This window comes from Ursus americanus, chromosome 33, assembly GCF_024610735.1.
Source record: "Ursus americanus isolate L20-20 chromosome 33, mUrsAme1.1.p, whole genome shotgun sequence".
Lineage (NCBI taxonomy): Eukaryota > Metazoa > Chordata > Mammalia > Carnivora > Ursidae > Ursus > Ursus americanus.
This window is the reverse complement of record NC_142159.1, coordinates 26782850-26804921: the sequence shown is the minus strand read 5'-3', so window position 1 is coordinate 26804921 and position 22072 is coordinate 26782850. Positions and strand designations below refer to the sequence as shown.

Genomic DNA, 22072 nt, shown 5'->3' with positions numbered 1-22072 from the left:
CTGGACGGTCGGCCGCTGAAGTGCATCCTGACCACGACCCGTGCTGTGCCGGGTGTTGCCGTGAAGGGCGCATACTCTTTTCCAGACATAATTTACGGACCCTTCAGTGTGGGAACAGCGCCGGGCTGAAGAATTTCTAAGGAACCTGAAAACACGATCCACCCTCAAGTTCAGAGTTCAAAGGTAAAAGCTAGATTAGGCAGGCATAAAACCCAAACCCTGCTCAGGACCGACCAGAAGCATGTGAAGAAAAAGCCTCCCAGGGGCGAGAGCCCAAGGCAGCTCTGCAGCTTGTGAGGAAAAACCCACAGGCCCGAGTCACCCGTGCTAAGCCCCAGCCCGCAAACCGAGGGCTGCCAGACCCAGCTGCCTTTCCCACCTCTCCCAGGCATGCAGCCTTTAGCCGCTGGATCTGGAACTCCCTGCTCGGTGCCAGGGAGGCAATCTCCTTGGGGTACCCCTCTCACCTCCCCCAACAGGAAGGTCACCTTGCCTGAAAAAAAGTTTCTCTTCACTAGAAACATCTTCTTCCCACCCCATTCTGTCTATAAAAGCCCTTCACTTTGTCCAGCTCCCCGGAGCTCCTTTCTATTTGCTAGAGGGGATGCTGCCCGATTCACGAGTCGTGAATAAAGCCAATTAGATCTTCAAATTTACTCAGCTGATTTTTGGTGTTTAACAAGCTTTAATCCCCTGGTCACCTTGCAGGGACTGTCCCCAGGAGGGCGATGTCGGGCCAGCCCTGTTCACCTGTACCTAGGCACCATTCCCGCCACACATCCCGCCAGCACTCCGCTGAGCAAAACCTGCAAACAGGCCCTTCAGTCTGAGGACACGTAATTAACACCGTGCAGCTTTGAGAGGAAAACCCTATGCATTAACTGAAATTGCATGATTAGAAGTTTGAGTCAAGCCCATAAAATTACCTGCAAGACAGGGCCTCTCGAGACCAAAGAGGGGGGCCCTCAATTCACCCCAGTCACATCCCACTCATCTACATTTGACAGGTTTCCTCCCTGACAGGATAAACAGATTAATACATCATGGACATGCTCCTGTCTTAATGCCTTCATCTTCAAAAACACGGACACCATTTTGCCTCGGGGCCTGGTCCCCATTTCTCACCCACAGGACAGAACTGAAATTGGGTCTCTGATGATGTGCCTCTGTGGAGAGGCTGCAAGCATGCGTCCCCAACGGCACCACCACAACCCGCCCCCTTCGGTCCCAAGCAGAAGGCTGGGCGGCACGGCCAGGGAAGAGCAGGGCGGAGATTACAACAGTGCCTTCCAAGCAATTCTTTTTAAATACACCTTTAATAGAATGTCTTCAGGAAGGCAGATAATTTACAAGCACCTCCTGCAGCTCCGATCCGCCAGCTCAGCCTCCCGCTTGAGGCTCGGATGGTTTCCTGTACACTTCCCACCAGGACACTGAGCGCTCCGAGCGCGGGGATCTCTGCTACACAAAACTCTCTGCTGGGAAACGCAAAGTCTCGAGGTCTGAAGTCAGAAGCTTCTGTTCACCCAGGACAGAGCCCACTGTCACCCACAGCAAACAGCACACGATGGATCCAGCCGTACCAGGAGACGTGTCCAGCCCCAAATGTCAGTGTGCGAGGCTGAGAAGCCCCGTCCAGCGTGACAACGTAAACTTCAGCCCCGACTGACGTGGTGACATGCTGCCTTCTCCGTCCTGCTGTGTCCGGCTCCCGAACGGAGCCCGGCACCGTGTGCTTGCTGAACGGATGCGCACGGCTAACTGGGTGTCCGTTCCTGAAGACATATTATTTAGCACCACGTAACCTTATGACACACGTAGCGTTATCTCTCACACCCAGGCGATAAGTCAGAGTCAAGAGTTTGGGTCACTGGCCTGAAAGCCCGCAGGAATAAGTGAGAGCTCACCTCCATCAATGCCCACACCCAGGGCCTGAGCCAGTCCCACCCCAGCCTAAAGGACACCTCCTCGGCTCCCTCAGAAAAGCAACCCCAAATACCCCACAGTATATACTACTATGAATGAACAACACAAGTTGACAGATTTAAAGCTTTCTATCGTCCCCCATGGCAGGTCGTTAAATCTCCTGACAACGAAGGCCCAATACTAGAAGCATCCTGGAGAGCGGTCATCCCCCCACTTCTGGCTCCAAGTCCCTGGGGTGCTTTCCGTAGAGCTGGAGAGGAAGGGGTCCTCCGCGGAGGGAGACTCCGTAGTCCGCGCCCCGCGGAAGGACGCTGCCCTCCGGCTCCTGCTGTGCTCACCTACACTGGGGAGCAGCGCAGAGGACCCGTGAGAGGCAGGGTGGCTGTGGCGGGAGAGGACCAGGGCACATTCAAGAAGCAGGGGATTAACTGGGTCACTTAGAAGAGCTTCCAGAGTCTCCTTGGGGTTACACTGATACTCCTTGACAGCATCCACTTTTAAAGAGGGAATTACATGGCTCTCATTACTCTGACGAATGAGAACACTCAGGAATGGTTTCTCATGGGGCACCTGGGTGGCGCAGTCGTTAAGCGTCTGCCTTCGGCTCAGGGCGTGATCCCCTTGATCTGGGATCGAGCCCCACATCAGGCTCTCTCTGCTAGGAGCCTGCTTCTTCCTCTCCCACTCCCCCTGCTTGTGTTCCCTCTCTCGCTGGCTGTTTCTCTCTGTCAAATAAATAAATAAAATCTTTAAAAAAAAAAAAAGAAAGAATGGTTTCTCATGGCATTGGTTAAGGGAAGCAGAAGCAACCCGTTTAGCTGTATCTTGAGCTCGGACGGCCAGTTTCCCTACTCCTCTAGCAACAGCCAGGGCTGAAGGGAGCCCTGGGTAGGAGCAAGCCCATCTGCATGGCGGCCGTCTGTGGAAAAGCCCCAGGGGATTCCTGCCCCGTCACTCCCATAAAATAGGAGGAGGAGGAAAAATGAGACTGTCACGGGAAGCCTGCGCACGGTTAGTTAAGGGGAGAATTTGAAGGAGAATTATGTCCATCTCAGAAAGAAAATGTAGAAACTGCATGGTACTTTGGCTTCTCCGATTATTTTTTAAAAGATAGTTTTTGAGAGGCTGAACAAATTATTAACCATATCAGCAGAAGTGAAAGGCAATTCCTCTACAGGAGGACGGTCTGGAAGGATGGCTCAGAACCCTGGTCTTTGAGCTGAGAGGCTCCACCAGGCAGCGCCCAGGAGGCTGAGCCCCAGGGAGGAGGCCAAGGGGGGAGGAATTCGTCATTCATGGAAAACCAGCTCGGGTTCAAGGCAAGACTCCCTTTTTCCAGGTCTTTTTCCAGGACGTTGTTTGCCAAGTAATACAATCAGAGCTACATAGGACACTGACGACTCAGGAAAACCCCAAGCACCCGAGCTTAGGTCACTAATCCACATTGGGACTGGACAGCCACGGTGATTCCAAAGATGGTCCCCTGCTACTGGCGGCCTGTTCACCTTCCGTCAGATCTCCCCACGCCACCGCTGACCAGTAAAACCAGAAAACACGGGCAATTAATAAAATCAGAAAAAGACCTTCACCGAGTTTCAGACTCCCCTCTGAACAGGGCACAGTGTACTTATTTCCACGGGTGCACGGGCAGAGTGCGCGGGCCCTCCGTGTGTCAGTGCTGCCACGGGAACGGTCTGCGTTCCGACGGCCTGTGTGCACGGACACGCACAGAAGCACGCAGGCATGTGCCGCACACGGGATGCTCGTTCATTAACTAAGCTGGAAAGAAACCCATTTCCCTGTGTTCAAAGCATCAAGGAAATGAGAGAAGTGCTGGCTTGGAGAACGCTGCTGAAGGGCGCGGCAGGCCGGAGCGCATTCCTGGGGCGCCACTGGCCTCTGCTGCTCGCCTTGGGCATAGCAGCCGGGCAGCAGCAGCTTCGGAGCAGCTCCGTCACTCGGTTCAGCCCACTGGCCCTGCTGCAGGCTCCGCGTCAGCAACTCCAGAACTGAAGGGCACAGAATCTTCCAGAAACGTTAAACACTGTGGTCCTCACTAACCCACCATCCCCTATCGCCACACCCAGCTCATCAGAAGACAAAGAATGAGAGCAGCCGAGGCTGAGCAGGAGCGCCCCCCCACCCGACTCTGGATGTGGCCCTGAGGACCAGCTGACGTCTGAAGTGTCTCAGTCCCATGACCGGTGTGGCAGCGGAGACCTCTGGGGGTAGGAATGCGACGCCTGGACAAGTCCAGGAGGAGCAGGTCAGTTCCACAGGGTCACCAGAGCCGAGCCACTCCGGGCAGAGCACGGCCTGTGGGACACAACCCCACCACAGGGACATCCCACCACTCGCCACGGGCCACGGGAAGGTGGGCTGAGGGGAGGACACGGAAGAGGGACTGATTCCAAAACCACAACTGCAAAGCACTCCAGTGCTGATTTCAGCACACACCTCCATCCCTCGACACACGAGATTCTTCCAGACGGAGAGTGCAGGGCCCTGGGAGCAGACGCGGGTCAGGCGCAGGCTATGGAGACGGCCTCCCCAGGTCCGCTGCTCCGGGCACTCCCGGCCTCCTGACCTGCTGGATTACTCTTTAAGGAGGGACACATAACACCGACCTCTGGAGGAAGGTGGCGACGAGGGGATCACATAAATGTGCCGTGAGCCAACGCCCCGCCCGCGGTTAACTCCCCAGCAGGGGACAGCATGTCACCACCGCCTTCATCACTCACTGTAGTAACTGTCACACACCAGGAGTCCCTGGTCTGACTGTACACGTGACAAAGAGACATCCGAAGGCTGCCCCCCAGGGCAGCGAGGCTGAGCCTGGGCCAGGTGATCAGCCACACCACGGCCACACTGCTCCTGGCGAATCTTGTCCTGCAGCGTCAGAGCCATGAAGGCCACTCATCACCTGTGCTGACACAGCCCTGTAAGGAGTCGCCAACGGGCCCACACATGACTCACACACGGCGTGGCCAGCCAGAGGCCTTTCAGTGGCATTTGCATGTGCCGTGTGACCACCTTAACAAAAGGCGCACCTTCTGTGCCCAGGACACATGTTTTAGCCAGGCTTTATGGGGCCTTCCTGACCTCTGGGGGGAGGGCGGGCCCTCCACACCCCCGTGAAGGGACGGCTCCCATCAGAATCAATCCATGCCCCAACCGCAATCCTACCTCCGGGTGGCAGCCAAATGCAGAGAGCAGAACGTGCTCCGCCGGCCCCCAGCAGCGTCACGACTGGGCCGGGACAGTCCCCAGCAGAAAAGGGCCATCTTGGGCTCTGGTTCATGCAGTGACACCTCCAAGAACAGCTGTGGTCACCGCCACCTCCATTATTCACAGCACTACCTATCCCTCCAGCCTCACTCTACACACAAGAAAGACCAAGTCAACGGGGGCCTCAGTCCTCTCCAGACCTGTGCCCGTCAATCAAGCAGACCCAAACTGTTCGGAAGCCCAGCCCAGCCCTGGGCTCTTGTCCCTGCGCCACACCCGTGCAGCCTGCTCACAGCTCCCCTCACAGCTCTTCACAGGACTAGCCTCTTCCTCCTGCAGGTTCGGTTGCAATGTTCACAGTGAAGGGACCTTCTTTGCCTTCTCGTGGCAGGTCTCCCCGTTTGCCCCCAGGGACAGCAGTGCGCTGGTCTCCTTCCAAAGCTTACCACAACTTGCAATGACTCTGTCACCTGCCTTTGCGTGTCCCCCCATCCTACCATGCCCATGCCGTCTACCTCCACCCCCGCCACCCAGCCCCAGGGCCGAACAGAGGCTGGTATTTGGTGCAGCTGAACCAAGAGAGAAAACACCGACCTGCATGCGGCCAGAGACAACCAAGTGGTAGAAAGCAATGCCAATGCAACCACGAGCCAAACAGAGGCATGGGTTCGAGTCCAGGCTCTGCCACCTGCTACCTGGGCAAGTCACCTTCCTTTTTCAATTGCTCATCTTTAAGACAAAGAAAGAAGCCAAAATGAAAGAAGGGGAACAAGGACGGTAAGGGGAAACAGGGGAGCCAGATGAGATCAATAATTTCCTAACTTTGTTCCAAGAACCCCAAGGTTCCTTGAAGGTGAGAAGACCCCCAAGTGCCCCTGCCTTACCGTTTCGACAGAGCCACGCGCTCTCATCTGTTAGGGACATTCGGCTTCCACGCAGGTTTTGTCTGGAGATGAAGTGCCCCAGTGCTAACACAAGCTTGGCAATAGCCCATCTGCCGCTCCGTGGCGTTCCTCGGGTCCGAGATGCACAGGTCGTGACCCTGGTAGTATCCCCTGCACCTCTGCTCTGGGCCACAGAGCAGCCCCACCCGCCACCATGGCCCACCTCATCGAAGACGATCCTGGACGGCTGCCTGGACAGCTGCTCCACCGGCCTCACTGCGGTCTTCCATGTCCTCCCGAAAAAGTGTCGGTAGGTGACATCAAAGAGAGACACACGCAGATGGCAGCCCACCTCCGAAAGCACCTCCAGCACTCCCTAGGAGACAGAAGGGTACCGGCCCTGAAGGCTTCTTGACATCATGAGCCATCCCCCCTGTGCTGACCGACCAGCTGGGGAGAACTGGCCCACTTAACATCTATCTTTTATGTGTCACTATCCCTTGGGGGAACTGCCTCTCTCCCATGGCCAGTGGTCTTGGTAGGGTTATGCGTTAAAGTGCTTGGCCCTCCCCTGGCCAGTCACAGCACTGAGGTCTCACGGCACAGAGAGACAAAATGACTTGACTTTCAGAACATCTATCATGTGCAAACCAACCAATCCAGAGTCCAGACTCCCACCTGCCCCTCTATCTGGCTCTTACAGTCCCAGAGGCCAGAGATCATTCACACAGGCTAACCCTAGCCTGGTCACCTGCTCAGCCTGCCTTGCCTGTTCCTTCCCACGAAAACCACAATGATAGCTCTTGGCCATGGTCTCCCCAGCTGTTCCGCCTCCCAACTGACCCCGGTGCCACCCCACTTGGCCCTATGTGGCCTGGCATACCCCACCCCTCTTGGGGAACGGTAACAAACCGTCTTCTCCATGTTGCCCTCGCCGGCCCTGAATACAAACAAAATCCCACGCCCACCTGTGTAACTGCAGCAACTGTGAGGGTAAGAGGGAGGGGCCAGATGTGCCACGTAACTCAGCGGGGCCTCTCACAAGTCCTTGGGCTGGGCACTTTACACAGCTCACAACTGTTCTGTCCGTTACACTCCCTCCAGCTACCACATGGAGGTGACGGGGTGGTGCGGCTGATGGGCTGGATGTGGGAGGTGACAGACAGAAGCAGGAAGGATGGGGTGGTCAGCAGCTTTGGGGTGTCTAGGCCTTGCCCGGGTCTAGTGCTTACAAGTCTCACATCCCTAGTGAAGGATGATGGCATGTTCTCTGTCCGGGGATGCTGGGAGCAAGGTGGTGTCAGGTATGGAGGTGGGGAAGATGGCCAACAGGTCTGGAGGAGGCATCCGAGCCCAGTTTCAATCACGGAGTTGTAGGGGCCTCCCCGCCCACGGGGCTTCACAGACCTCTCACAGCATACAGGCTGCCTCTCTACCCACACCCCTTCTAGTCTACCTCTCCTCAGGAACTTCTCCCACCTGTGACTCACTCCCCTGCCTTCCCTGACCATGGCCGTCCTCTGACCCAGCTTTCTATTTCCCCAGTGTTCATCCAATTCTCTGCTGCCCCCAGCCGAGTGTGAGCTCTGGGAGGACAAGAGCCCAGAATATTCTCTTCCCTGCTCCATCCTCAGGGCCTGGAACCAGACTTTGCCCATGTAAGTACTAGGTGCACTCATCCCCCGGGGGCCTGGTCCTAGGCCTCCCCTCACTGCTGGTCCTGCCCAAGGTGCCTCCATCAGCCTCTTTCTCCTCCTCATCTCCATTCCTCCTCCCCCTCCCCCTCCCCCTCCCTCCCTCTCCCTCCTATTCCTCCCTCTCTCACCTCCTCCCTCCTCCCCTTCCTCCCTCTCCTCCCTCTTCCCTCCTCCTCCACCTCCTCTTCCCTCCTCGCCCTCCCCCTCCTCCCTGCCTCCTCCTCCTTTCCCTCTCCTCCTGTTCCTGCCTCTCCTGTCCCAAACCCTTCTTACTGACCTAGACTTCTTCCCAGAACTCCAGACCTTAACCACCCCCCACCTTGATGCTACTTTGTACCCATTTCTATTCAGGTAAGTTTCTAAACAGTCTCTGCTACTGTGTGAAGACCAAATATGGGACAGTCATCCATGTCCCCCACACAGCTCCAACCGACAATGGTGCCCAGGAAACATCAAACTGAACTGGAATAGCCATCCCAAAGCAAAGAAGCACAATCAACATTCATGGTAAAAATTAAACTCAATGAAAATGGGAAATAGAACAGCCAAAAAGGCATATGAAAATTATTAAGAAAGTGTCCTGCGTTCAAAAGCATGTAATATTTTTAGCCAATTCCTTTCACAGGGATTTTTGCTATCATCTAAAGATGTCAATTCTCAAAATAACTAAAATATACAAACTTTGTAAGACTACACTTTTGCACGTTTCCTACTTGGTCTTTTTTTTTTTCTACTTGGTCTTCTTTTAAATGCTATCTTTTCACTGGTTATTGTGCGTACAGCTGACCCTTGAACAACTGCAAAGGTCCACTTATATGTGGTTTGGTTTGGTTTGGTTTTGATGAACACAGTACAGGACCGTAGATGTATTTACTCTTCCTTACGATTTTCTTAATAGAATTTTCTTTCCTCCAGCTGACTCTATTGTAAGAGCACAGTACACCATATATAGCATACAAAATACATGTTAATCAACTGTTTACGTTCTTGGGAAGGCTTCTGGTCAACAGGAGGCTATTATTTGTTAAGTCTGGGGGGAGTCAAAAGTTACATGCAGATTTTTGACTGTGTGGGGAGTGAATGCCCCTAACCTCTACATTGTTCAAGAGTCAGCTATAAATCTGTAAAACTTTGGGTTCCTGTGTTAAATCCCACCTGATCCGTTATGTCTATCAGTAGATCCGATGTCCTAATATTTTAAGGACTTTTGTGCTAATATTCACGAGGGACGTCAGTACGTACTTTTCTTGTGATGTCCTCGCCTGATCTGGTTATCGGTTACGGCAGCCTCAAACAGCTGAGAAGCATTCTCTCCTCCTCTGTTTTCTGGAAGAGTTATCTAAAATTCATATTATTTCTTCCTTTGATACTTTATAAAATTCAACAATGAAGTCATCTAAGTCTGGAATTTCTTGATAGGAAGCTGTTTAATTATGAATTCCATTTCTTTAATGAATACAGGACTTTTTATATTTTCCATTTCTTTTAGTGTCGCTTTTGGTAAGTCATACTTTTCAAGAAATTTGTCCATTTCAACAAAGTTATCACATTTGTTGTCACACAAGTTATTCATAATATCCCTCAACTGTATTTTTAACATCTGTAGGATATATAGTAATGCTTCTTCTTTCCTTCCTAATAGTGGCAATTTGTGTTTTCTTGCTCTTCTCACATGATCGCTCTTGTAGTTTATCAATCTTATTAATCTTTTCAAAGAACCAACTTCTAGCTTTGCTGGTTTTATCTATTATTTGCCCTTTCTTTACTGATTTCTAAATCTACCATTTCCTTCTTCTATTCTCTTCGGGTTTAACTGGTTCTTCTCATGTAGATTCTTAGGGAGGACACAGAGGTCATTGATTTTATACCTTTTTTCTCCTCTTACATAGTTATACAAAGCTATAAGCTTCCCTCCAAGGACTAAATTACTTAAATCCCATAAATTTTGGTATGTTCTTCCATTACTCAGTTCAAATTATTTTCTAATTTCCCTTTGAATTCTTCTCTGGCCCATGGGTTAGTTGGTAGTGTGTTAATTTCCTGCTATTTGAGGATTTTCTAGGTATCTTCTTGTTGATTTCTAATTTAATACCATACGAGTCAGTGAACATATATATATTCTATAAATTTCAATCTTTTCAAATCCACTGAGACTTATTTTCATGGCCCAGCGTACGGTCTGTCTTGGTGAATGGTCCATAGGCACTTGAGAAGAGCGTGTATTCTATTTGTTGGTTATAGTGTTTTAGAGATGACAGGTCAAGTGGTGGATAGTGTTTAGATCTTCTAAATCCTTATGGGTTTTTTGGTCTACTTGTTCTATCAATCATTGAGAGAGGAGGGTTAAAAGTCCCCAGTTGAGATGGTGAATTTGAATGGAGCTCCCTTTAGTTCTACACAATTTTGCTTCATGTGTTTGGAAGCTGTGTTACTGGGTGCTGTGCACGGATCACAGCTGGCCCAACAGTTATGCTTTGAAAGGCCAGCATACGAGGCTGGCCCTTGGCTAGAGACTGAGCACTTAGCTTTCAGGAGGGTTCCCATCACCCTACCAACAACAGTACCCTGTGTCTAAACTGTACAAAGTGGTTTATGATGAACACCTGCTTCTTGCTGGGAGTCTGGAATTTGGGAACATGGTAGGCAGAGAATTGCCACCTGAACAGTCCTCAAAACCCCATGGCCACTGAGTATCTAACACAAGCTTCCTTGGCTGGGAACATTTCACACATGTTGTCACGACGCGTTGCTGGGGGAACTGAATATGTCCTGTGGGGCCCACTAGCAGAGGACCCCTGAAGCATGTGCCTATTCCCCCACACTTCCCCCCCATATGCCTTTCCCACAGCTGATCTCACTCTGTGTCCTTTCACTGTAGCAAATCTTTCCCGTGAGACTGATTATATGCTGAGTCATGTGAACCTTCCCAATGAATCACTGAACCTGGGGGTGGTCTTGAAGGCCTCAACAGAGGTGCCTGCACATTTAGGACTGTCCTATCTTCTTGACTGCCATCATCATTACGAAACGCCCCTTTATCTCTGGTAATACTCCTCACTGTGAAATCGATTTTGTCTGACATCAGCACAACACAGAGGTTTCTTACTGGGTTTACATGGCCTATCTTTTCTCCATCCTCTTACTTTCATACGTACAGTTCACGTCTTTCTGTCTAAAGTGTGGTTTTTTATAAACAACCTCTAAGTGGGTCTTACACAATAACTTCTAACACATAACTCCAAGTCAGGAATTCCACTTGTAGGAATTATTCTACAGACATACGTGTACATATGTGTAAATGAAGTTAATCACTGTAGCTGTGTCTGTAATAGCAAATGACTGGGGAAAAAATCTGTGTTCGTTAATAAGGGTCTAGATAAACAAATCAGGTTCATCCAAACAGAGAACTACTATGTTGTCTTAAGAAAAAATAAAATTCTTCATGTAATGACGTGAACAATCTATAAGACATACTGCTACAAATATTTTTTTTAAGCAAAGTAATACAGGTATATTTATCTGTTATATTTGCTTAGAGTTTCTGGAAAGTTATACAAAAAAACAGGTCACATTGGCTGTGTCTAGTGTGGAACGCTGGTGCCTTAGGGACTTCCTCGTGTACCCTTGTGAATTTCAACAATAATTACCTTTTCAAAAATAAATATATACAAATAAACAAATGAAATAAAATGGGACAATAAATAAAATTTCCTTCCTAAATTTCCTAGGAGAGAGGATGGTGCTGTCTGCTAAGCTACAAGCTCCCATAAGGTGGAGGCCGCTGGCGCTTTCTGCCCGGGCTGGGGTCCAGCTGGCTGCCTGGAGCAGGGCACCCCACGCCACCAGCTGCACTTCTCTCAGACTGTCTCCTCTTCTGGGAAATGCAGTTGTGATGCCCCCCGCTTCCGAGGGCTGCTGCAAGGAGGCAGCGGACTGAAAGGGAAAGTGTTGAGCAGTAAAGCTGGAGGAGTGGCAGCCACGACGGGCTAACACAACGCCAGCACACAGCAGGCGCTGGAGCAGAGGGCTTGGAAATGAACGCTGTGGGGCCTAAGTGCTTTCCTAGATCCAGCACCCCAACAACTGTGGACACACGGAGAACCACGCTACCATCCACAGAGGACATAGCCTTGCCAGGCCAAACCCTACAAAAAGTCACCTGCCCACACTGGCAGGTCTGGATCCTTCTCACGCATCCCACTGGGTCTCACTAGAACCATCCAATTACATGGGTGCTCCATGGGCAACGCAGAGGCACCAACTTCTCCAGCAGCCCCACTGCCCCCAAAGGACACACACAGAGGCAGAGCCGCAGGGCAAGGGCCTGAGCGTGCAGAAGGCTGTGGTACATCCAGGCACACGGCTTCTGCCAGGATACCCAGAGCTCTGCCCCTCAGTTCTAACCACCAGGCTACAAGCAGGCTGTGCTGAGTCATGCACGAGCCCACCTCCTGCAAACAACCTTGCTCAGAAATAACGCAGGAAATCAGATTACCTGGGTTTTTAAATGGCTCTACTGTGGGCAGAAAGAAACCTTTACTCAGTGTCAAAAGTGCTGACCAAGTCGCTGAATCACATATTCTCTTTGCTGATGAGCCACTTTGCCTCCAAATACTGCCAAGGCCCAAGGTAATGGGTACAGTGGTAAGATTCAAATAAATAAGTGAAAATCAATATCCCCTCAGCTGAGAGCAACAGCAGCATGCATAGGACAATAAATAGCACATTTCTTTACCTGCTTAATTAGTGGCCCATCAAGCCACTTCAGGACACACTGAAATGCCGTCGATTCCTTTAAAGGCTGGCGTGCTCTCTGTGGATGGGGAGGGACCAGCACGTTTTGGTCAAAAATCTTGAGCCAGTCACTCATTCTGCCAGTCTGAGGGTCACCTGGGCCTCTAGGATTACCTGTACAATTTGTGTTCAAGTAAATAAAGGAGTTATAAGGGCCATAGCGCTCAGAGCGATTCTGAACGTTTCCTACCTCCCCTTGCATCCCAGAGGAACCACCATCCCCAAACCCCAGTGCAACAGACTGCTGCCTGTGCTACCTTCCCCTGCTAAACATGCCCCTCTTGCTCCAGATCCCTTCTCTGTCCCTGGAGCCAACTACAGCACGACTATGCTGGCCTCAGTAACTGGCACAGAGATGCGCACATCCAAGCCTGTTGTGAACAGTTGTGGAGGCTGAGCACTACACAACAGTGCCAGGCCTTGGGAACTAGGGCTATCTTAGAAGGGACCAGGAAGCATGACCCAATCAGAGCCTAGGAGATGCACATCTCACAGCTTCTGCTGGCTCTGCTGAGAGAAGGAAATACTTGTTTCTGCAGCCCTCAGAGCAGAGAGGTCATCAGTATGAAGCAGTCAGGAGCCACCATGGGAGCAGCTGCCTTGAGACATACAGGAAAAAAAGCAAGCAGAGCAAGAGCAAAAGCAAGGGCCAGTGGGTCTAAGTGTCACAGTTAGAGCCCTGGCTCAAGGAGACCCTAAAGCCATCTAGGATGTCTCAGCTACAAGAACAGTCTCTTGTTGCCAAAGCCGGTTTGGAACAGATTTTGAGTGTTACGGGCTCCTTGGTGACCTGGCTCACTCAGGACGTTATCCGCCTTCCAGCCAGAGATCTGAACCTTCTCTATTTTCTAGCCTCTTTTCAGCTGACGCAGAATCTTAAGCTCTCAGCTTTGATAAGAGGCTGAATTCTGCACACTAAAATGACACGCAAGATAGGGCAGATTTTGTCTCCCAAGACAGCGGTTCGTTAAATGGGGTCCCCAGACCCTGTGGTTCCCTGGGGTTGTCAAGGGCTCCACGAAGTCAAAGCTATTTTCATAATGTTCAGATGGACTTTGCACTGACGGAGCGAAGGCAAGCGTGGGTGCGGCAGCCGGGGCCTCCGTGAGCCCCAAGGAAACCACCCCAAACCCTCGGGCCGTGGGGCTGTGGGGTGTCCTTCACTCGCAGCAAAAGGCAGGGCAGTTCCACTTAGGAATATCCTCGGTGAAGCTGTGGAAACTAAGAATTTTATTACATCTGGACCCTTGAGTACAGGCATTTTTAACACTCTGTGATGAGAAGGGAAATACGCAGCATGTACCGTGGCTGCAAAATGAAGGGTGCTGGCCACCTCAGGGTGAGCCTGGTGACAGCCTCTGCGGCACCCACAGGACCCGCTGCTCCTGTCATCCACCAAGACCGTCTTTACTAGAATTGCCGCTGGGAGACAGACCGTGCTCATTCAAACTTGGGCACTTTGCAGACAGTCTCTCAAATGTGAACTAAATGAGTCTGTCACTTCAAGGAAAACTGGGATTAATAACTGGGGTTTCAGGCAAAAATCAGAATTGGGAAAGTCTGTATCCTCCACCGTGAACCTGACAGCTTCCTCCTCCTTAAAGACGTTCCTGATGAGATGGATGGTGACGGCGACAAAAGTCATCTTTTGAAACTATAGGATTAAATGTGCACTATTTGGAAGATCAGCATACTTTAGAAGCAGTATTTTCCAGGTGAGCAATGCATCACGACATAAAGCCTGCATGAGTGAAAGATCCATCCAAAGTTCGGGACAGACCAAAGGACTTGAACGTAGCAGAGCATGAGAAGCTCACTGGCAGGGTGCCGAGCTCCACATTGCAACAAACTTCTAAGAAACTACCGCTTGTGGAGTTTGGGTGAAGCACCAGAGAAGAACGCCCACAATTACCTAGGACACTCCTCTCTTCTATGGGTGAGGCCAAGTTTCTTTCAAATACTTCAACCAAAACAACTTTCTCAACAGGTTAAAAACAGAAGCCTAGTGGCGCCTGGGGGGCTCAGTCGGTTGAGCGTCAGACTCTTGGTTTCAGCTCAGGTCATGATCTCGGGGTCATGGGATTGAGCCTCAAGTCAGGCTCCACGATCATCGGGGCGTCTGCTTGAGATTCTCTCTCTCTCCCTCTCCTTCTTCCCCCTGCCCTATCGCTCACTATCTCTCTCTCAAATAAATAAATCTTTAAAACAAAACAAAAGCAAAAAAAAAACAGAAGCCTACATGAGACCCAGCTGTCTACTATGCCAGATACTACAGTAACTTGCAAAAATGCAAAACTACCCTCTTCCTGCTAATTTTTTTGTTCTGGAAAACAGGTGGTTTTCATAAAAAATACAGTTTGTGCTAACATGTAACAGGTCTATTGTTATCTCTACGTGAGCAATAACATTGTCAACATTTCTCCATTTTCATCTCCAATACAGTCAACACTGGTAGATATAATTAAAGTAAACAGAAGGTCTCTGGAGTCCTCAACAATTTTTTTAAAGTGTAAAGGGGAACGAGACCACAAAGTCTGAGAAAGGCAATTCTAACAGGACCCAAAAGATGAGGGCTTTGAGTAGCCAGGCCACCCCCCACCCTTGCAGGCTGTGTGGGAAGTGGAGGGAGCCTAGAGCGTGGGCATGATTGGCCTGGAAAGCTCCCCCACACCCAGCGGGCCTAGGCACAGAGCCCTGCCTCCAACTGGAGTGCCCCCACACCCCACAGCCCCTACAGGCAGGCATACGCTGCAGCGTCCAAATCTGGACTGTCACCGCGTGAGCACTGAGGCACACGTGCAGCGCGCCTTTTGTTCCGAGTTACTTTTGTCTGCTCAATATCCCTTGTTTTAAGGAACGACCCTCCCAATCCCACGTGTGGGAAGGCTGCCCACAATTTTGGGCAGGGCACTTTAGTGATGGGCTCAAAGATAAACATGTGACCCACACTGTGCCAATCATCATCTTCCCCAGGACTCCAGCCACAGTTCCCTCTGGAGACACTGTCTCTGCTGGGAGGGCAGGAGCTGCCCAGGCCAGCCTGAAGCCCCAGGGGCTACCCTGCCACTCCAGGGAGAGCCGGCAGTCAAAGACAGCCCAGGGCAGACCGGTGGAGATTGGGTTGGGGAGTCCTGCCAACAGAACCCAGACCTCGAGGTGGAGACAGCCTGATGGACAACAGCCCCCATTCCCACTGGAGTGGAGTTGCAGGAGCCAAGAAAAGCCCTTGGAGGCTTTCTGTGGTGGCTAAATAATGGCCCTCAAAGATGTCCCTGTCCTAATCCCCAGAACCTGTGAATGTGCAACCTCACGTGGCAAAAGGGACTCTGGGAGCATGATTAAGTGAAGGACCTTAAGGTGGGGGAAAGTACCCTGAATTACAGAGATGGGACTGATGTAGTCACAAGGGTCTTTATAAGAAGGAGGCAAGAGGGCCAGAGAAAAGGTTAGGTGACCACACAGCAGACAGAGACGTGAAGGAGGGAGGGGCTGCAGGACACTCACACAGCTGTCTACCACTTGTAAGCAGCAGAGGCCTGACACCCAGCAGGAGGGCCACTTGACCAGGAGAGCATCTTGGAGGCTCCGGGGGGTCAGCTCCTGGGCCCACATGGCCCCTGTGCTTCCCATGGTCACAGCACTTGCCACCTGTCCTGTACGGACCTGCCCACTGGCCAAGCACTTGCATAAGGGGATCTGTATTCCTGTGTGCTTAGTACCTGGCTCACCATCAGAACTCAATAAACTTTCATGAAATCAATCTGGAGTTTCAATAAAGTTGACTCCCAAGCATTTTTTTAAGAGAAATGTTGTTTTCCTGTTGGCTTTCATTATAAAATGGGGACGTTGATTCATACAAAGTGCATGCCATTAAGGACTGAAACTTCCTGTGTAGGAAGTCCTTCATGCATCGGGAGCACTGTGGCAAAGTGTCACCTCTGGAAGGGGCCTCTGCATGCTACCCGCGGTGTCTCCCCAGCATGAGGACCGTGCCTCCTTTGTGGGCAGTTCCAGACTTGGCTCACTTGCCCCTGATTCCTGACCGAGCACCGCCCTCCCTCCCCCTGGCTACCAGACTTGGCCGGCAGATGCTAAAGAATACTTCCGGTCTAGTCCACCTGGCAGAGGAAACATATCCACAGGCTTGCCCCAGGCTGGACCAATAGGACGCACACTGGGAGGAAAGGCATCCCTTCTGAAAGGGACAGCCACCCAACAGAAACAGACAGCCGGGCAGGTGGAGGCGGACGGCAACAGTCTGAGTGGGTGATGGAGGGAGAGTGTACCTGAGACACAGGCTCCCGGGGGTGGGAGACCAGGTGGGCACAGAGCTCTTTCCCTCCCTTCCCTTCCTCCTAACCCCCACCTGACTGCCACCTGACCCTTCTAACCCTCTACGGCCACTCTGCCCCCACTCTGCCCCTGCTACAATTCCTCCTGGACACCATGCCCTCTCGGTTCCCCCTCGGCACACACACACACACACCCCGGAAAATTCCCACTCATCCTCCAGGAATTAGATCAAACGCCCCTTCCTCAGGGTGAGCACCCCCATCCCCCACCAGTTGCTCCCCCACAAGGGATCCTGTCACAGAAGGTCACCATGCTTCCTCAGGCTCCACGTTTCTGTTGTCCTGCAAGACTTAGCTCAGTGAGGTCAGGGCTAGGTCCTCAGTGAAAATCTTTTAATGTTTAAGTAAATAACTAAATTGCACTGTGGAAGACTTAAAAATGCTATGGAGGGAGGACAGAAGGACCTTCGGGACTAGATGAACACTAAAGAGAAAACAGGGAGGGCTCCATGCTTTGAGCCCACAGAAAGAGCTCTCCAAGGGAGAAACAACACAAGAAACTGCACCAGCTTTCACTGAGTGCCTACTGTGAGCTGGGCACTCACAAACCTTTTCATGTATATTATTCCAACAACTGTGTAGGTAAGTATCACAGACAAGGACAGTGAGACTCGGGTTAAACGGCCAGGTCAAAGTCACACGGCTGGTCATGACCAGCCTCAAAGCCATTACAATCAAAGCCAGGAGAGGCCCCAGAGCCTACAGTATGACACAGGCTCTGAGGAGCCCAGGCTAACCCTCGCTGTCCTCAGACTTCAGGGGAGTCTCTTGCCCTCCCTGTGTCTGTGTCCCATCTACAGGAGGAGGGGACTGTGAGGTCTCCCAGAGGGCTCTGCTCTGCACTCCTCTTCTGTTCCAGTGCGTACAATGATGGAGACTGCCAAATACCAGGTCTTTAAGAAGCTAAAAATCTAGTGGGGGAAAGACAAGGGAGTGAGTGTGAGCAGCACATGGGAGACAAGCCTAATTCAGTCTCCTTTGGGAGGGGGGGGGGAGGGGGTGGGCAGGAGAGGAGAGGGAACTACAGCGCTGAAGAGGTAAGCCAGGATGAAATCTCACCAACCGTGGTTCCCCAGAGAAAGAGGGGGGCAGGAGCCATGAGGCAGGAGATGTGCAGGCAGGGGGAAGCGTCCTTCCAAGCAGTCAATAAGATCTGGGATGCCTAAGACTGAAAAGCTTTGGGAAGCTTTTTCGGGAGTAAGTGGAGGTCTAATCAAGCCCTGCCTAGAACTCCCTCACTCAAGCAATCCTCCTTGCATACCTACCAGGTGCCAGGTACTGGAGAAACCGTCCTGAACACAGCAGACAAGCTCCTTGCCCTCATGGAATGTATCTGGTGTGAGGCAGAAAGACAGGATATAAGTTAGCACACAACGAAGCCATGGCGTGATCTATGAAAACGACAGAAGAGGTGTGGAGCGTGCAGTGAGCTGGGGCGGAGACTGGGTTGGAAGTGGAGCTCACTATCCACAGTCATAGGACACAGCAATACTGAAGACAGGAGTGGGTCCGAGAACGCAGCAGTCTTCTATGGAGACAGGCCCTGGAGACGAGCACAGGTGGGGCCTCTGAGTTCGAAGGAAGTCTTAGGACAGCAAGCATTCGGGCTGCGGGAAGGGCCCAGGTGGCCAACTGTAAGCCGGTCAGGAAAGCAGCGAGATGGACAGCGAAAGGGAAGGCGGGAGCGGCTCCGGGAGCGGCCAAAGGCAGACAGAACCGGCAGGGCGGACAGAACCTCCTGCAACCTCCACTGGGCGGCGGCTCGGGGAAGCGCCAGCAGGGGACAGGCCCCCGGCAGGAGATGAGGACGCGCAGGCACTGGGGTCCCCCACTGGGGTCCGGCCGGGGAAAGCTGCGGGACGCCGAGTGCGGAGGGCCAACGTCAGGGTCTCAGCAAAGCCCAGGCCGTCCGCACCGCGCTCGTCTGAAGCCCAGCAGCAGTAGAGGGGCGCAGGGTCAAGAGCAGAGGGCGCAGGCTGGGCCCCAAGGACCCCCGACGCCCACGGGAACCCCGGGCCGCGCCGAGTGTCAAGACGGTGGCGGGATGCGAATGACGCGGGCACCCGGTCCGCGCGGAGAGCCGCTCGGAGCACCCCCACCCCCGGCCCGGGAGGCCCCTGGCCCGCTCGTCCGCCCCCTGCGCTGCAGGCCGCGTCCAACCTCCCCCGCGGCGCCAGCCGGCTTGGTTCCGCCCGCCGCGGACGGCGTTACCTAGGAGACGGGCCCGCCGCGGCCGGATCCCGGCCGCCGAGGCTCACGCTGTCGAGGACTTGCCCCCAAGACGCGCCCAGAGCCCCGCCGGCCTGCCGGTGCCCGCCGGAGCCGCAAGCGTAACTGGCTGAGAACCGGCCGAGGGTCTCCCGGTCGGCCGCCACCGCGGGAGGAGCCTCGGCAGGCGGCGCGCCGCGCGCCCGGGCCGGGAACCCGCCCCGCGTCAGCGTCGTTGGCAGGGCCGCGAGACCAATCCGAGCCAAAGCCCCGAGGCGCCGCTCCCGTAGCGCCAGCCAATCGGCGCGCCGGCGGTCCCGTCCTGATTTGCATAGCTGGCGACCCCTCAGCCAATTGGAATATGACTGGCGTGAAGGCCAACCAATGAGAAGCTAGTAGAGGCGTGGCCTCCGGCGTCCCACGAGGTGAAGATGCTGCAGGCGGAACCTGGCCGAGCGAGCGGGATTCGGGGGCGCTAAAGTCGCCGGGGCAGGGCGGGAAGGAAGATCCGGAGCGGGGCACAGGATTCGGAGCTGGAGCCCCCCAGGTAAGTGAGGGGGGACCCCGGCGGGCCGCGCTGTCCACCGCCGTGCGCCGAGAGAGCGGCGGCGGGCACCCGCGAGGCCCGCGCTGAATCTCCATCTCCTCTTCCACAGCGCGTCCCCGCGCCCGCCTCCGTCCTCACCTCCTCTCCAGCCGGCTCACCTCCTTCTCCATCATCTCCCTTCCCCCATCCCGCCCGACCTTTCAGCTCCCATCCCCGACCCCTGCCCCAAACTTCATCCCTCCCCTCGTCGCCGTGCATTCTTCCCCATCTCTGCCACCTCCCCTTCCCGCAGCCTCGCCTCCCCTTGCCCCATCCCCCTTCCCATCCCCTCTCCCGGCCTCTGCGCAGCCCCATCCGAGCTCGCGTGGTCACGGACTTCCCCATCTCGCCTCCTTGTTGCTCCTGAAGGCTCACCCTGCCTCTCGCTCCTGATCCCTGTCCCCATCCTCCCCTCCATTCTGCTCCCAGCCCCTACATCTGTTCCTGTGGACGCTCTCCCTCCACCTTGCTGGTCTCCAGGACCTTGGCACTTCTTCCTTCGTGCACCAGTTCCTCTGGCTACCTACACACCCAACCCCACGCAACCCCGTCCTTGCGCCCCTTCCCCATCTTCAGCTTCTCTTCTCTCCCTGCCTCCCTACCTGCTGCTGCTCCCGCAGGACGCAGAGACCCAGCAGCTGCACTGCTTCCTGCTGCAGTGGCAGCAGCCCGTGTACCTGCCCACCTTGCCACCCTCCCACCCAGGCGCACCCTGGCTCTGCTCCTCCTGGCATTGGTCCTGGGGAATCCCGCAGAGGACTGTGCTTTGCCTAGAGCGTCCTGGGGGGCTCCAGGTGGGAAGCCCCTTAGCACCCTTTCCTGCCTCCCTTCCTGGCCACCATCACCCTCCACACCCCACCCCCACTTTCCTGCTCAACCTCACTTTGTGATTCAGCATTTTTGGGGTTGGTAACTTTCTTTGCTTCCTGGCATGAGAGGACTCGGCTGTGGGGCTGAAGGCTGGGGGTCTTGACCCCGCAGTTGGTTACTGTAGCCACCTCAGGAAACAGACCTGAGTTCCCTGGTGGCGACAGGGATGGGGAGCAGGGGACTGGCCAGTGGGGGCTGCCTTCTCTCCCTGTCATTTGTCCTGTGTTGAACCGCATCCAAGGGGAGATGACATAAGTAATAGCTCTTGGGGAAATGGTCTATTAGCATTTATGGAAATTAATACATCCACATCCAAGAAGTAAGAACACCAAGTTCAAGCCACAGCTGTCCCACTCTCTGTCGTTTCAGGATTTCTTCTTTCTCTGCAACTTCTCCTCCCCCTCAAAAACGCCATCCCCCTTCCAGTACCAAGAGCAAGCTCCCACTCTGCTAACACATTGCAGGGTTTGGGGACCTGTGTGTGGGGAGTCCCATCTGCCCTCCTGATTGTTGCTTGGAAAAGCATCCACCTGCAGAGCCAGGCTCATGTGCGGTCCCTGGGCTCCTGCCCATGTGCTGTCTCAGCGGGGGCCCGGAGGGCATTGGCTCCCTAGGTTGTGTCCTTTAGAACAATCCAGGTCCACACCTAGCCTCAATGGCACTGATGGTGTTTGAGCTACCGCACCTTCCTGCCTGGAAAGCAACCTGGGGGAGGCATCCCATATAGAACTGGGTCCAGATGCTTTTGTTTCTCTCTACCCTGCCAGTTGCCGGACACTGTAGGCACTGCTCAGCACCCCCCGGAACTGAGCCAGGCCGTGGGGGTTGGGGGTCATGAAAAATGTGAAACCCAGGTTTTGTGCTGAAAACCCTTTGGGGTCTAGTTGTGGAGCCTGGATGGGAAGAAATGGGCCCCAAACAATTGCACACTGCAAGTGTGGAAAGATGGGACACCACTTCTTGCCTTGTAAGGGTCACAGCCGGCCGTGGGCACTGGGAGGTCTGAGGGGCGAGTGAGTGCTGTGGTTGGGACAGCTTGAGAAGCCTCACCCTGTGGGGCTGGCTTTCTTTCTTTCCTTTATTTTTTCAATGATCTTCTAAACCTCAAATGATTCAAGAGGAAGTGAGTGGCACAAGTTTTGATTTGGCAGTTTCCGGTAGGGGCTCAGAGGGAGGGGGCCCCCTCCAGACTCTCCTGTTTGTTGGTACTGGGCCCATGGCAACTGGACAGCACGGCGTGTGGCAAAGGAAGGCCTCCTCATTGCTAGAACCTGTGTAACATGTTTCGTTTCTGGGGACTCTGGCTGAAAACAGCACGTATTTAGTCCTTAACAGAAGTCTCGGTGACCTTCATGTCAGCAAAGGTCCCAGAGCAAGAGTGGTTTCCTGGAGTCCCTGGATGACAGGGCCGGACAGTGGCAGCTGCAGGCAGCATTTGGGAAAGACCATGTTTGATGGTGTCTAGGGCCAGAGACACGGTGCCTCCCTCCATCCCCTCTCCCAGCAGCCAGGAGATCTCGCCTCATA

General features: G+C 53.5%; 2 protein-coding genes across 4 annotated transcripts in view; one reads left to right on the top strand and one right to left on the bottom strand.

Moving 5' to 3' along the window:
- Nucleotides 1-19299, bottom strand: part of NPHP4 (nephrocystin 4) — a 113090-nt gene extending 93791 nt beyond the window's left edge. For all 3 annotated transcript variants that reach the window (XM_045803514.2, XM_045803515.2, XM_045803516.2), the window contains exons 1-4: nucleotides 19093-19299; nucleotides 18147-18214; nucleotides 12471-12643; nucleotides 6262-6414 (exon numbers count right to left, since the gene is read on the bottom strand). In XM_045803514.2, the coding sequence (XP_045659470.2) occupies nucleotides 6262-6414; nucleotides 12471-12605 (288 nt within the window). In that variant the 5' untranslated portion in view covers nucleotides 12606-12643; nucleotides 18147-18214; nucleotides 19093-19299. The remainder of the gene's footprint in view (nucleotides 1-6261; nucleotides 6415-12470; nucleotides 12644-18146; nucleotides 18215-19092) is intronic.
- A 220-nt stretch (nucleotides 19300-19519) lies between these two features.
- The window catches only part of KCNAB2 (potassium voltage-gated channel subfamily A regulatory beta subunit 2), an 86197-nt gene continuing 83644 nt past the window's right edge, over nucleotides 19520-22072 (top strand). Inside the window, exon 1 of the mRNA XM_087858246.1 lies at nucleotides 19520-19636. The gene's annotated coding sequence lies outside the window, so the exon portion shown is untranslated. The remainder of the gene's footprint in view (nucleotides 19637-22072) is intronic.